Source organism: Chiloscyllium punctatum, chromosome 1 (assembly GCF_047496795.1).
Source record: "Chiloscyllium punctatum isolate Juve2018m chromosome 1, sChiPun1.3, whole genome shotgun sequence".
NCBI classification, from domain to species: domain Eukaryota; kingdom Metazoa; phylum Chordata; class Chondrichthyes; order Orectolobiformes; family Hemiscylliidae; genus Chiloscyllium; species Chiloscyllium punctatum.
Window position 1 is genome coordinate 79,453,566 of NC_092739.1, and position 15,376 is coordinate 79,468,941.

Sequence of the window (15,376 nt, forward strand, 5' to 3'; positions counted from 1 at the left end):
CAGCAATAGTAATTCCCAAGATGTGATAGTGCAGACTCAGCAATGGCTAGGTTCTCTCCTTTTGGAGATGGTCATTGCATGTGTGGCACATGCATTATATGCCACTTATTAGTCCAAGCTGGATGTTGCTCAGGTCTTGATGCATATAGTAATGGACTGCTTCAGTACCTGAGGAGTTCAGAGTGGTGCTGAACATGACCATTCCCACTTCTGACTTTACGATGGAAGAGATGTCATTGACAAAGCAGCTGAAAATGATTGGGCCGAGGACACTACCCTGAAGAACTCCTACAGTAATGTCCTTGGATGAGATGATTGACCTCCTGCAGTTATAATCATCTTCCTTTGTGCTAGGTAGCCAGATAAAAATTAAGCTTATAGTTTTGAAAGGAAACAAAGTAACTAACTGCCTTTCAATTAAACAAATGTCTTTATCTACAATTCTTGGAGATCTTATATCACGTTATCAGATAACTTGTCAGATTTTATGTACATTTATGCATTCTACACCTAGAACTGCCAAATAACTATTCTGAGACTTTACTTCAGCTGTACTTAAAAAGTGAAAACAAGTAGGAAATTATATTTTTATAATCTGCTGTTTAAACACCATGAGTTGTTGACTATTACAGTATTTCCTTTGGGGAAATGAAAAAGACAATGTTGTACAATACTATAACAAGAATGTAGATCCTGCCTAAAATCATCAGTTATTTGAAAACTCAGTAAATCATTACAGTTTTCTAACCAAAGAGGCATAGCACAAAGTTCACATTGAAGTATCTTATCTTGTATTTTGAAATTATAACCCCAGGACTTAAAATATTTGTTTAGATCCTATATCAAACCTCAAAGAGTTGCACAAGTTTTTGTCCTGAAGGTTAAAAGGCCTCTGAACTGCAAGGCAATGCGTAAAAATCAACAATCAGAAAAACTAGCTCCAAACTTAAAATGCAAGTCTAATCATACTTGTATAAAAAAATGGAAAATTCAATGAATTTAATTTGAAGTAATCACAGCTTATAAAACACAATAAGCACAGTTTATGTTCTGTTAAAAAGTATGTGATTTGCTTCATTAGCAGAATCCCTGAATGATATTATTGCAAATAGCTATGCTTCAGCATGTTAAAGTATAGCTGAGCAATAATTTTGAAATATCTTTAATAACAATTTGCATTTATATTACAAATTTATTATTAAAAAATCCCATGGAGTAGAATCAGACAAAGGTTAATACAGAAGCTAAGACAGCAAGATTTAAGTCACATTTTCTTTAATCATTTGATTCCAGAAACCACAGTTAATGCACAGCTTTCACAACTGGGTGCTGCATTCAAGAGCAGAAGTTAATTCGGAGAGTCTGTATTTAAAATGCAACTTGGTCCCACAGTTCAGCATACAATAAAACACTAGAGTCTATTTTTATCTCTGAACTTTGACTTTAAAGGTTATTTATCTAGTCATTTGAAATAAGCAACTTAAACACAATTGTATAGGTAATTTAAATCAACAGTAAGCAATTTCTAATCAATGGATGACTAAAATGATCTGTAAGAAAATCCGCTCTGGTGCAAAAGGGGATGGTCTCCGGACATTTGGACAAGAGCGTAGGCTTTATTTTGCAAATGACTGCAGTATACACAGACACTAAATGCACACAAAATATGTCCCCTGCTTCAAATGGATACAAAAACCACTGAAATTATAAGGAAAACTACCTATAATCTTCAAACATATTTGCAAAAACACACATTCAATCAAAATGCAATCGTGGCTTTAGCAGAATCAATTGGCTATTGGTTTATGAAAAAGGCTTAATGTAGGAAATTCAAATTGAGCTAATATTGTAGAAGTATTGTAGAAGGTGACACTGTCATTTTCTGACAAATATGGAATAATGCAAAAGGAGATGATCTGACAAAAGATTTTTGAAGTCAGTGAAGTTTATAGGTGATAACACTCCATTGCATAATGAAAAGTTTACCTTGTGCATCATATATGATGGTGGAGAGCCTCCATTACTTGTCACAATTCCAGCACTTTCTTGACCTCTGTAAAAACATATTTTCAAAAGTTTCAAAAACAACTAGCAATAATGACAGTTTTGAAATGACAGTTTCCTTAATGGAAAGTAACAATCCCAAGCTGCTCCATAGCTTTTGAATCTTATGGTATATTTTCTTATTGCTTTGTTCTGCCACTTCAGTGCATAAGTGCAAAAGTAATAGCTATCATATTTACTCTGCCAGAGAAAATCCAATATCACAGAGATAAAGCTATTGCTCAAATGGGATAGTGTGATCTCCTGTCAGAGGATTGTGAAGCACTTCTTACATGCTTAGTCAGAATATAGGGGCAAGATTCCACACTAGATGCAAGTTTCTAGTTTGTTTCAAAGTACCTAGAAGAGTGCTCAGGGAAAAGTGACAACAACATAATTCAAATCAGTTATGAGTTTAGCAGCAAAACAGGAAGGGTTTGTGATACTTTCAGTATACAACATACCTCCAAATAGTGACAGAGAGATTGATAAGGATTGATAACAGAACTTTGAGGGACTTTATCCCAACTGATATTTGGTTATTAATGTAGAGCTTGACTTCACTTGTCCTTTGAAATTACATCCTCAGAATTTAAAACATTTAGCCTCAGAAAAGTTGCACAAGTTTTTGGCCTAAATCTTAAAAGGCCTCTGAAATGTAAGGAACAGAAGAATTCCTGAAATGCATTCAAGACGATTTCCATGATCTGCAAGTTCTTGACCCAACCAGAAAAAAAGTGGTGGAATTTGATTTGGTGCTGCGAAATGAAATCTTGATCAGCACATCTTGAGATTTCAATTCAGTCATGAGGAAAAGCAAGGCAAGAGTTAAAGCAGAGTGTTTCGATTGGAAGACAGATTATTTCAATGTGACGAGAAGGAATTTAGCCAGGATAAAATGGAATCAAAGTCTGGTTTGAAGAACTGCAATGAAACAAGTGAGCTTTAATAAAGAGCTGCTTTGGGTACAAGGTAGGTACTTTTAAACAAAAGTGATAGGTAGGGCAAATAAAAACAGGTCTTCATGGTCGACAGGGGAGATAATTAAAAAAGACTGAGAAAGGTGAAAGTTATATTTCATATGTGTGAACTAGGTCAAATATAATATTTTACAGGTAAATGAAGAGAAAAATATACTGGCAAAGAGAATTAGACACGAGAATGCCTAAAGTGGAATCCAAACATTTCTACCCATATGTAAATAATAAACGGATAGCAAGAAGTGGAGGTAGGCATATTAGAGACAAAGATAATATGTATTTTTGCACAGGACAAGGCTAGAACACCTATTGAGTGTTCTGGATTGGTGCTTACTGAAAAAAAAGAGGAATCTAACAAAATATACTGATAGTGGTATTCATGGGAATGGACAGGGTGAAAATTAAGGGAGAAGGTACTGGAACAACTGAAAAAACATCAGCGGAAAAGTCACCAGTCTAGTTGGTTTTCAATCCGGATTTCTGAAGGAAATAGGAATGTGCTAAAATGTCCAATTTTAAACAAAAATCTAAGTTATCAATGGAGTCAGTTAGAAATTGTAATTTAAGTAAACTGCTGCCTCAGGTGTACAAAAGATTGCTTGGTGGTACAGAACTTAAATATTGCTGAAAAGAGTGACATTTTGCTGAAGCTTTTTGCCTTGCGCTCAGAGGCAAATGCAAGAACATCAATTTTCTTCCAATTTATACTATTGGAAGAAAGGTTTGCTAATCGGTTGGCAAGTTATACAGTCAGAGAGATGTACAGCATGGAAACAAGCCCTTTGGTTCAACTTGTCCATGCCAACCAGATATTCTGCATTAATCTAACCCCATCTGTCAGCATTTGGTTAACATCCCTCTAAACCCTTCCTATTCACATACTCTTCCAGATGCCTTTCAAAATGTTGTATTTGCACCAGCCTTCACCACTTTGTCTGGCAGCTTATTCCATATACACACCACCCTCTGCATGAAAGGGTCACCCTTTACGTCCCTTTTAAATCTTTCCCTTCTCACCTTAAACCTATGCCCTCTAGTTTTGGACTTCCCTATCTAGGGGCAAAGATAGGTGGCTATCACGGATGGCTAGTCACTCCATCCATGACTCTCAAAATTTAATGAACTTCTATACGGTCACCATCATCCTCCGACATTCCAGAGAAAATAGGCCCAGCATATTCAGCCTCTCCTTATAGCTTGAATCCTCTGTGCCTGATAACATTCTTGTAAGTCTTTTTTGAGCCCTTTCAAGTTTCACAACACCCTTCCTATAGGAGGGAGGCCAGAATTGAATACAGTATTCCAAAAGCAGCCAAACCAATATCCTATGCAGCCACATGAGCTCTCAAGGCATATCTTAGCGGTGCTGAGTGGGAACAAGCTGAAGCGCAGCCTGGGTAACAGTTTCTGATTCTGAATGTTTCGACTGAGGAGAAACTAAAAAGTGATGTCAGAGGAAGGCTAATTTGATTGGTTAATAGGGAATCGCTGTTAAAATTTGAAACTTTGATAAATTATTGGTTAAAACTTGCATTCAGATTGAGATAATAAGCAGAGATATGAAAAGTTTTTTAAAAAAATTTAAAAGTCCACATTCAAAACTACTTAAATAAAACAAGGACAAAGGCCAGGTGATGTGTTGTTTCTGCATGATGTGGGAGCTGGTTAAACCTATTGTGGTTCCGAGTGACCACATCTGTAGTAAATGTTGGTTGCTTGAGGAACTCTGGAGTTCAGAGTTGATGAGCTGGATTTTGAGCTTCAGACATTGTGACACCTCAAGGAGGAGGTAGAGTTATCTGGGTGTTGTGTTTCAGGAGACAGTCACACCCCTTTGAATTCAAGTTAGTTAGTCTGTCAATGGTCAGGGACAGGAGGAATCCAAGAAGTAGAGTTGCAGGAGCCTCAGCCCTTGTCAAACAGGTTCGAGTAACTTGCTCCCTGCATAGACAGGATTGGGGACTGCAGGGAGAATGAGCTGACAGCAGCGACATGATGCAGGGAACAATTCAAGTTGAGGCTGGGTGGGAGGAAAGAGAAGACATATGTAATTGTAATTGTGCATAGTATGGTTGGGGGCATAGACACTGTTCTGTGACAAGGATTCAGTGTTGCCTGCCTGCTGCTCATGTTCAGGATACCTCATTTAGGCTGCAGAGAAACTTAGAATTGGAGGGTAAGATGCAGTTATACAGATGTACAGCATGGAAACAGACCCTTCGGTCCAACCCATCCATGCTGACCAATTATCCCAACCCAATCTAGTCCCACCTGCCAGCAGCTGGCCCATATCCCTCCAAACCCTTCCTATTCATATACCCATCCAAATGCCTTTTAAATGTTGCAATTGTACCAGCCTCCACCACTTCCTCTGGCAGCTCCTTCCATACACGTACCACCCGCTGTATGAAAAAGTTGCCCCTTAGGTCTCTTTTATATCTTTCCCCTCTCACCCTAAACCTATGCTCTCTAGTTCTGGACTCCCTGACCCCAGGGAAAAGACTTTGCCTATTTACTCTATCCATGCCCCCTATAATTTTGTAAACCCCTATAAAGGTCACCCCTCAGCCTCCGATGCTCCAGGGAAAACTGTCCCAGCCTGTTCAGCCTCTCCCTGTAGCTCTAATCCTCCAACCCTGGCAACAACCTTGTAAATCTTTTCTGAACCCTTTCAAGTTTCACAACATCTTTCTGATAGGAAGGAGACCAGAACCGCACACAATATTCCAACAGTGACCTAACCGATGTCCTGTACAGCTGCAACATGACCTCCCAACTCCTGTACTCCATACTCTGACCAATAAAGGATTGCATACCAAATGCCTTCTTCACTATCCTATCTACCTGCGACTCCACTTTCAAGGAGCAATGAACCTGCACTCCAAGGTTTCTTTGTTCAGCAACACTCCCTAGGACCTAACCATTAAGTATATAAGTCCTACTAAGATTTGCTTTCCCAAAATGCAGCACCTCGCATTTATCTGAATTAAACTCCATCTGCCACTTCTCAGCCCACTGACCCATCTGATCAAGAGCCTGTTGCAATCTGAGGTAACCCTCTTCGCTGTCCACCACACCTCCAATTTTGGTGTCATCTGCAAACTTACTAACTGTACCTCTTATGCTCACATCCAAATCATTTATGTAAGTGACAAAAAGTAGAGAACCCAGCACGGATCCTTGTGGCATCCACTGGTCACAAGCCTCAAGTCTGAAAAACAACCCTCCACCACCACCCTCTGTCTTCTATCTTTGAGCCAGTTCTGTATCCAAATGGCTAGTTCTCCCTTTATTCCGTGAGATCTAACCTTGCTAGTCAGTCTCCCATGGGAAACCTTGTCAAACGCCTTATTGAAGTCCATATAGATCACATCTACTGTTCTGCCTTCATCAATCCTCTTTGTTACTTCCTCAAAAAGCTCAATCAAGTTTTGAGAGACATGATTTCCCATGCACAAAGCCATGTTGACTATCCCTAATCAGTCCTTGCCTTTCCAAATACAAGCACATCCTGTCCCTCACGATTCCCTCCAACAACGTGCCCACCATCACGTCTGGCTCACTGTCTATAGTTCCCTGGCTTGTCCTTACCACCCTTCTCAAACAGTGGCACCACATTAGCCAATCTCCAGTCTTCGGCACCTCACCTGTGACTATTGATGATACAAATATCTCAGCAAGAGGCCCAGCAATCACTTCTCCAGGTTCCCACAGAGTTCTTGAGTACACCTGATCAGGTCCTGGGGATTTATCCACCTTTACCCATTTCAAGACATCCAGCACTTCCTCCTCTGTAATATGGACATTCTGCAATCTATTTCCCTGCAGTCTACATCTTTCATATCCTTTTCCACAGTAAATACTGATGCAAAATACTCATTTAACATTTAGTATCTCCCCCATTTTGTGCAGCTCCATACAAAGGCCACCTTGCTGATCTTTGAGGGGCCCTATTCTCTCCCGAGTTACCCTTTTGTCCTTAATGTACTTGTCATGGTCCACGTAGGAACCAATGACATAGATAAAACGAGGGAAGAGGTTCTGTTAAGGGAGTATGAACAGACCAGGAGCTAAATGAAAAAGCAGAACGGAAAAGGGTAATAATCTCTGGATGAATACCTGAGCCATAAGCTAATTGGCACAGGGTCAATAAGATCAAGCAGCTAAATGCATGGCTTAAAGATTGGTGTAGGAGAAATGTATTTGAATTCAGGGGACATTGGCACCAGTACTGAGGAAGAAGGAACGTGTTCTGATGGGACGGTATTCATCTGCTTTGACAGGGTGACACAGTGGTTAGCACTGCTGCCTCACTGGCCAGAGACCTGGGTTCAATTCCCACCTCAGGCGACTGTGTGTGGAGTTTGCACATTCTCCCCATGTCTGTGTGGGTTTCCTCCCACAGTCCAAAAATGTGCAGGTTAGGGCTAAATTGCCCATAGTCTTAGGTGAAGGGGTAAATGTAGGGGAATGGGTCTGTGTGGGTTGCGCTTCGGTGGGACGGTGTGGACTTGTTGGGCCAAAGAGCCTGTTTCCACACCGTAAGTAATCTAATAAACCCTCTTCACTGTCCACAACACCATTTTGTCATTTGAAAATGTTACAGACCTTCCCTCCTATATTCACATTCAAATCATTTATATGGATGACAAAAAGAGTGGACCCTTGTGCCACACTGCTGGTCACAGGCCTCCGGTCTGAAACCTTTCACCACCACCCTCAGTCTCCTACCTTCACCCACAAGGCTAGCTCTTCTGAATTTCATGTGTGCTTACCTTGCCAACCAGTCTACCAATACCTTGTTGAAGTCCACAGACAACATCCACCACTCTACCTTCATCACCCTCCCGTCTTCCGGCACCTCACCCATGGCTATTGATGATACAAATATCTCAGCGAGGACCCAAGTAATCACTTCCCTAGCTTCCCCACAAAGTTCTGGGATACACCTATCAGGTCCAGGGAACTTTGTGGGCGGCACGGTGGCACAGTGGTTAGCACTGCTGCCTCACAGCGCCAGAGACCCGGGTTCAATTCCCGCCTCAGGCGACTGACTGTGTGGAGTTTGCACGTTCTCCCCGTGTCTGTGTGGGTTTCCTCCGGGTGCTCCGGTTTCCTCCCACACTCCAAAGATGTGCAGGTCAGGTGAATTGGCTGTGCTAAATTGCCCGTAGTGTTAGGTAAGGGGTAGATGTAGGGGTATGGGTGGGTTGCGCTTCGGCGGGGTGGTGTGGACTTGTTGGGCCGAAGGGCCTGTTTCCACACTAAGTAATCTAATCTATCCACCTTTATGTGTTTTAAGATGTCCAGCACCACCTATGTAATATGCACATTTCTCTGGGACTTCTCCACCAACAACACAAGGCCAAATGCAAACTGGAAGAACACCTCATTTTCTACCTCATGAGCTTACAACCATATTGCCTTAACATAGAATTCACCAGCTTTCAAATCTCATCCCCCCCAACCCCATCTCATCTCATCTCAGGCCCAGTCTGCCCTCTCCACATCGCTCCCTTAACCAGATACTACCTGTCCATCTTCCTTTCCACCTAACACCTCCACCCTTCCGACTGACCAATCACAGCCACCTCCTACCGCCAGTCCACCCACCCTTCCCCCAGCCAGGTTGTTTCAGGTTGGAACTTTCGACTCCCCTTCTCTGATGCTGCCTGACCGGCTGTCCCACCCATGATGTGGATTCCAGAATTATACACAATACTTTAGCTGTGGCCTAACCAATGCTTTATACACTTCCATCATAAACTCCTTTCTCTTAGACTCTACCTCCTGAATAATAAAGGCAAGTATCCCATATGCCTTCTTAGACTCTTTATCTCCATGTCTTGAACATATACATCAAGGTCCTTCTGATCCTCAGTGCTTCCAATCTATTATCCCAATCACCATTTACCATCTATTCCCTTGTCTTGCCTAAGTGAATGCCCTCATACATACCTAGATTGAATTCCACTTCCCACTGATCAGCCCATCTGACCAGCTAGCCTATATCCTTTTCTAATACAATGTTATCTTCCTCACTATTTGCCAACTCAATTTTCCTATCATCTGCAAATTTACTTATAAATCCTCTTTCATTCAAATTTAAATCATTTCTATATGTTATGTATTAGTTTTAGATCAGAGTTTCTAGTTTATAAAAAACCTACCCAACAGCAATCTAAGCATCCTCGTGGTTCATGTATTTTTTAATGCAGCAAATTCACTGCAACAGTGATTGACCACATACAAATATTGCAGTTTTCTGATATTGAAAGATACAATCATGATATCTGCAAAGCATAATATTTATCTACCAGATTAGAAAGTTGCTCAAGATGTAAAGTTGTCCCTCTTATTCCCAGTCACATTTTTTGCTCTACCTCCAGCAGTAGATTAGAGTTGCTTATTCTCCCCCTCCATTTTTATTTGCTTACATGGTTCAAATGCTTCCCTCCTTAATTTTGTGCAGTATATTTGCATTTCTTGGTAAACAGTTATTTATGTACAATGAGTCCTACTGTCAAATGTGCAAAAAAGTTGACATTCATCATGGTTCAATTGTTTGACTGACCGGAAATAAATAGAAATAACTCCTCTAGCACCAGTGCAAATATCATGATCCATAGTAACAAGACAAAACTTACTGCACACACCATTAGATCCAAATATTTTGTGATACCAGATAAACAAATATAATCACTCCTCTGGCCCTGGTGTAAATATCTGTTCCCTTAGTAACAACAAAACGTACCTCAGATACCATTAGTTCCAAGCAGTTATTTAATACCAATCATAAAATGTTCCTATTAGCCCTTTTACCTGAAAATGATTTTTAAGCATCGTGACAAAAGTGTGATTTTCACCTTTTACAATAACAATACAACACATCACAAGAATACGCCCTTTAGCCCACCAAGCCTGCACCGATTCCTAGCCTTATTTAGACCTACTACTTATTGCCCATGCACAGTTTCTATCCCTCTATTAGCCTCCCGTTCATGTGTTTATCAAGATATACCTTAAATGTTGCTAACGTGCCTGCTTCCACCACTTCCACAGGCAGTGCATTCCAGGCACCCACCATCCTCTGCACAAAAAAATCTTCCCTGTACTTCTCCCCTAAACCTTCCCCCTCTCACCTTGAGCCTGTGCCCACTTGTAGTTGACCTTTCCATCCTGGGAAAAAACCTCTACCTACCCTATCTATGCCAGTCATAATTTTGAAGATATCTATAAGGTCACCCCTCAGCCTCCATCTTTCCAGTGAAAACAATCTGAATTTATTCAAACTCCCTCCTAACTAAAGTCCTCCAAACCAGGCAATAACCTGGTAAACCTTTTCTGCACCCTTGCTAAAGCATCCTCATCCAATATTCCAACTGCACCCTAACTAAAGTTTTGTATAGCTGAAAGATAACTTTTATATTCGATGCTCAATCGATGAAGGCAAGCGAGCTGCATGCCTTCTTGACCACTTTATCCACCTTTGTTGCCACTTTCAGGGATCGGTGGACCTGTGCACCCAGATCCCTTGTATGTCAATGCTATTCCAGGATGGTATGTTGCCTCCCTGGTACCAGGGTCATGGATATCTGAGCGGATAGAGGGCATCCTGAAACTGGAGGGGAAAAAAAAAAGGCAGAAATCATTGTCCATATTGCTACAAATGACTTAGGTAGGATGAGTGACAAGGTCCTGCAACAACAATTCAGAAAGTTAGGTGGTAAACTAGAAAGCAGTACCTCTAAAGATAGTAATCTCAGGATTACTCCCCATGCCATGTGATACTGAGGCGAGGAACGGAGACTAAGTGTAACTGAAGATGTGTCTAACGAGCTGGTGTAACGAGGAGGGCTTCAGATATGTGGATTACTAAGATGTCTTCCAGGGAAGGTGGGACATGTCCAAGAAGGACTGGTTGCACTTAGAATGCAGGGGCACCAACAGCCTGGCAGGAGGCTCTATAGTGCCAGTTGGGAGGCTAGGGTTTTTGGGGAGGTGGTGGTGGTGTTTTGGTTATTGGAGCAGAAATTAAGCATAGAGACTGGGGGAAGAGCTTGAGTGTAAGGCAAATATAGCTAAGAAGAAGAGCAGTCAGGGAGAGGTTGCTGAGGTCAGTGGAACTGGCGGCTTAGACTGTATTTGTTTCAATGCAAGCAGAAGAACAGGCAAGATGATGAATTTAAAACCTTGATTAATGCATGCAATTATGTTGTTGCTGTCACACAGACATGGTTGAAAGAGAGACAGGATTGGGGACTTAACATTCCGGGGTATCAACGTTTTAGACAAGTAAGAGGAGGAAGCAAAAGAGGTGAGGGAAGTTGCATTACTAGTTAGTGAGCATATCATAGCTGTGCTGAGGGAGGATACCCTGGAGGTATCTTGCAGTGCGGCATTATGGGCAGTTCTCAAGAATAGGAAGGGTGCTATCATAATGCTGGAATTGTACTACAGACCTCCCAGCTGCCAGCAGGAGATCAGGAAGAGATATGTAGATAGATTTGGGAAAGATGAGAAAATAACAGGACTGCTGTGTGGATGACTTGGTATTTAATTTCTTACTGCTTTTTTATATTAATCTTATGACAGAATTTCTCCAAGGTCATTTCACTGTAAATAGAAGGATGTATCGTGGCTGTTACAATTTTCATCCTGGTCCTATCCACATTAACCTCCAATGTGCACAAAGAGTGGATTAGTGGTGCTGGAAGAGCACAGCAGTTCAGGCAGCATCCAATGAGCAGCGAAATCGACGTTTCGGGCAAAAGCCCTTCATCAGGAATAAAGGCAGTGAGCCTGAAGCGTGGAGAGATAAGCTCGAGGAGGGTGGGGGTGGGGAGAGAGTAGCATAGAGTACAATGGGTGAGTGGGGGAGGAGATGAAGGTGATAGGTCAAGGAGGAGAGGGTGGAGTGGATAGGTGGAAAAGGAGATAGGCAGGTCGGACAAGTCCGGACAAGTCAAGGAGACAGTGCTGAGCTGGAAGTTTGAAACTAGGATGAGGTGGGGGAAGGGGAAATGAGGAAGCTGTTGAAGTCCACATTGATGCCCTGGGGTTGATGTGTTCCGAGGCGGAAGATGAGGCGTTCTTCCTCCAGGCGTCTGGTGGTGAAGGAGCGGCGGTGAAGGAGGCCCAGGACCACCATGTCCTCGGCAGAGTGGGAGGGGGAGTTGAAATGTTGGGCCACGGGGCGGTTTGGTTGATTGGTGCGGGTGTCTCGGAGATGTTCCCTAAAGTGCTCTGCTAGGAGGCGCCCAGTCTCCCCAATGTAGAGGAGACCACATCGGGAGCAACGGATACAATAAATGATATTAGTGGATGTGCAGGTAAAACTTTGATGGATGTGGAAGGCTCCTTTAAGGCCTTGGATAGAGGTGAGGGAGGAGGTGTGGGCACAGGTTTTACAGTTCCTGCGGTGGTAGGGGAAAGTGCCAGAATGAGAGGGTGGGTCGTAGGGGGGTGTGGACCTGACCAGGTAGTCACGGAGGGAACGGTCTCCCGCACCTCCGCCCTCAGACCCCACCCCTCCAACCGTAATAAGGACACTACGCCCCTGGTGCTCACCTTCCACCCTACAAACCTTCGCATAAACCAAATCATCCGCCGACATTTCCGCCACCTCCAAAAAGACCCCACCTCCAGGGATATATTTCCCTCCCCACCCCTTGCCTCCTTCCGCAAAGACCGTTCCCTCCGTGACTACCTGGTCAGGTTCACACCCCCCTATGACCCACCCTCCCATTCTGGCACTTTCCTCTGCCACCGCAGGAACTGTAAAACCTGCGCCCATACCTCCTCCCTCACCTCTATCCAAGACCCTAAAGGAGCCTTCCACATCCAAAGTTTTACCTGCACATCCACTAATATCATTTATTGTATCCGTTGCTCCCGATGTGGTCTCCTCTACATTGGGGAGACTGGGCGCCTCCTAGCAGAGCGCTTTAGGGAACATCTCCGAGACACCCGCACCAATCAACCAAACCGCCCCGTGGCCCAACATTTCAACTCCCCCTCCCACTCTGCCGAGGACATGGTGGTCCTGGGCCTCCTTCACCGCCGCTCCCTCACCACCAGATGCCTGGAGGAAGAACGCCTCATCTTCCGCCTCGGAACACATCAACCCCAGGGCATCAATGTGGACTTCAACAGCTTCCTCATTTCCCCTTCCCCCACCTCTTCCTAGTTTCAAACTTCCAGCTCAGCACTGTCTCCTTGACTTGTCCAACCTGCCTATCTCCTTTTCCACCTATCCACTCCACCCTCTCCTCCTTGACCTATCACCTTCATCTCCTCCCCTACTCACCCATTGTACTCTATGCTATTCTCTCCCCACCTCCACCCTTCTCTAGCTTATCTCTCCACGCTTCAGGCTCACTGCCTTTATTCCTGATGAAGGGCTTTTGCCCGAAACGTCGATTTCGCTGCTCGTTGGATGCTGCCTGAACTGCTGTGCTCCTCCAGCACCACTAATCCAGTATTTGCTTTCCAGCATCTGCAATTATTGTTTTTACCTCGTGCACAAAGGGTGCCCACCTAAGTAGATATCTTTACTATTCTTAGTAGTGTAGAAGCAAATTACTGCAGATGCTGTGCTAATCTGGATTAAATGGAAAATGCTAATAATAACGAGCACCTCAGACATTTGTGGAGACAGAAATCTGGAACATCATCAGGTCCAGCTAAAAAATAAAAATTTGCATTGCGACTTTCACATTCTCGGAACATTCAAAAATATTTCAGATGATAGCTTGCTCATGCAGCAGCCAATGTCCACAGCAATATAAACATAAATAAGCAACACATTCTTCCCTCAACCAATACTGGGATTAAACATGGCAGCTAGGAATTGATGCCATAACTGTCATTAGGCAGCCCACCTGAAATAAGTCTCTTGGAAATACATAATGAAACTATTTTCAAGAGAGCTTCTGAGATTTTCCAAGAGGTTACTGAAAAGAAAGTTGCTGTCTCCACTTGTCTCTCTCAAAAGAAACTCCCAAATCTCCCAGAGAAGCATCATCCAATAAAGCATCTAAGCTCCAGAAACAGAAACAGAGAATTTTAAAATAAGTAGAACATTCATTACTTCTGACTGCATCAAAAAAAGTTAAGCAACCTCAACTTAAGGTTTAAATCTTCTATTTCAAAGGAAACCTAAACCATACATTCTTCCATCTTTCTTTGTACTTGACAGCATCCCATTTATTTTTCTGCTGATGGATGGGTGGGAATGCAGGTGCCCAATTGACTGCATACAGGCCATGAGCTCAATGCCTTGCCATTGCTGTTCTATTCAGGTTCAGAAAGTAATGCATTTTCTTCCTTTAACTCAAGAAAATCTTCTGACGTTTTTTCCTTATTGCAAAAAGTAATTAGTTGCAACTTTATTGGTGCAAGTTATAACCTTGCAATAAGAACAAATCTTTGATGTGGTCTTCGAGAAGGGTGAATAGAAGTGAGCCACTTTCCCCCCTTCTCATCTAGTGATAAGTTTAATGCCGCATTGGAGTGATAGTACTTCACATTCTCAATGCAATGCTGAAATATCAGCTTTGATCATGTGTTCAAAATTGTTGTATGGAGTGGTGCTTCAGTTCACAACCACTGCCTCAAAAGTGAGCATCCCACTCAGCTAATTAACTCTCAAATGGGTTCCAAATGATGCTCCAGCATAGTCAAGGGCAAAGAATCTGTAATCATTTTCAACTTTGAAGGACAGTTACTGGCCAAAGTACTATGAAGAAACTATTTGAATAACTTAATTTGCTGGACTTACTAGTTTATAAATGGCAGTGTTGAAAAAAATTGCACCTTCATGATGTTTATTCATTCCTTGTCACTTTTGATTTTTTAAAAAACTTTTAATCAAGTATCCAGCTGACTAAGTTAAATGTTTAGACAGTTAATTTGGAATTGCAGCTCAAAAACACACCCTTTTGGAAATACTGCTCCTATGAATGGTAATCTGCTATAAGTGTGCACTAGACATAACTTCTAATATAGATGTACAGTATAAACGAGATAAAAATCATTTATCTTAGAGATTGATTCTACATCCTGAGTTATGTATTTGCAAAAAACAGTTCCAATAAGATGTTTTGAAAATGAACATAACTGAGATTTTAAAAACTAACAGTTAAATAAATCATAAAGCTACATTCAACTACTGTATGTTTGTTCATTTCCTGTGCCCACAATACTTCCTTCCAAAATAACCAACCAACATATGAGCACATCAGGGGCAATCTTAACCCCCTCAAAAGAGAGGTGGAAAATTGAAATTATTAAGCTCTAACACATATCCCCAATCTACTACCCACTTCTGAATTGAATGGAGAGACACTTGA

At 42.2% G+C, this 15,376-nt stretch overlaps 1 protein-coding gene across 1 annotated transcript in view; it reads right to left on the bottom strand.

The window, feature by feature from the left end:
• Positions 1 to 15,376, bottom strand: part of ppat (phosphoribosyl pyrophosphate amidotransferase) — a 61,949-nt gene that overhangs the window by 41,093 nt on the left and 5,480 nt on the right. The window contains exon 2 of the mRNA XM_072569772.1: positions 1,987 to 2,053. Coding sequence (XP_072425873.1) covers positions 1,987 to 2,053 — 67 coding nt within the window. The remainder of the gene's footprint in view (positions 1 to 1,986; positions 2,054 to 15,376) is intronic.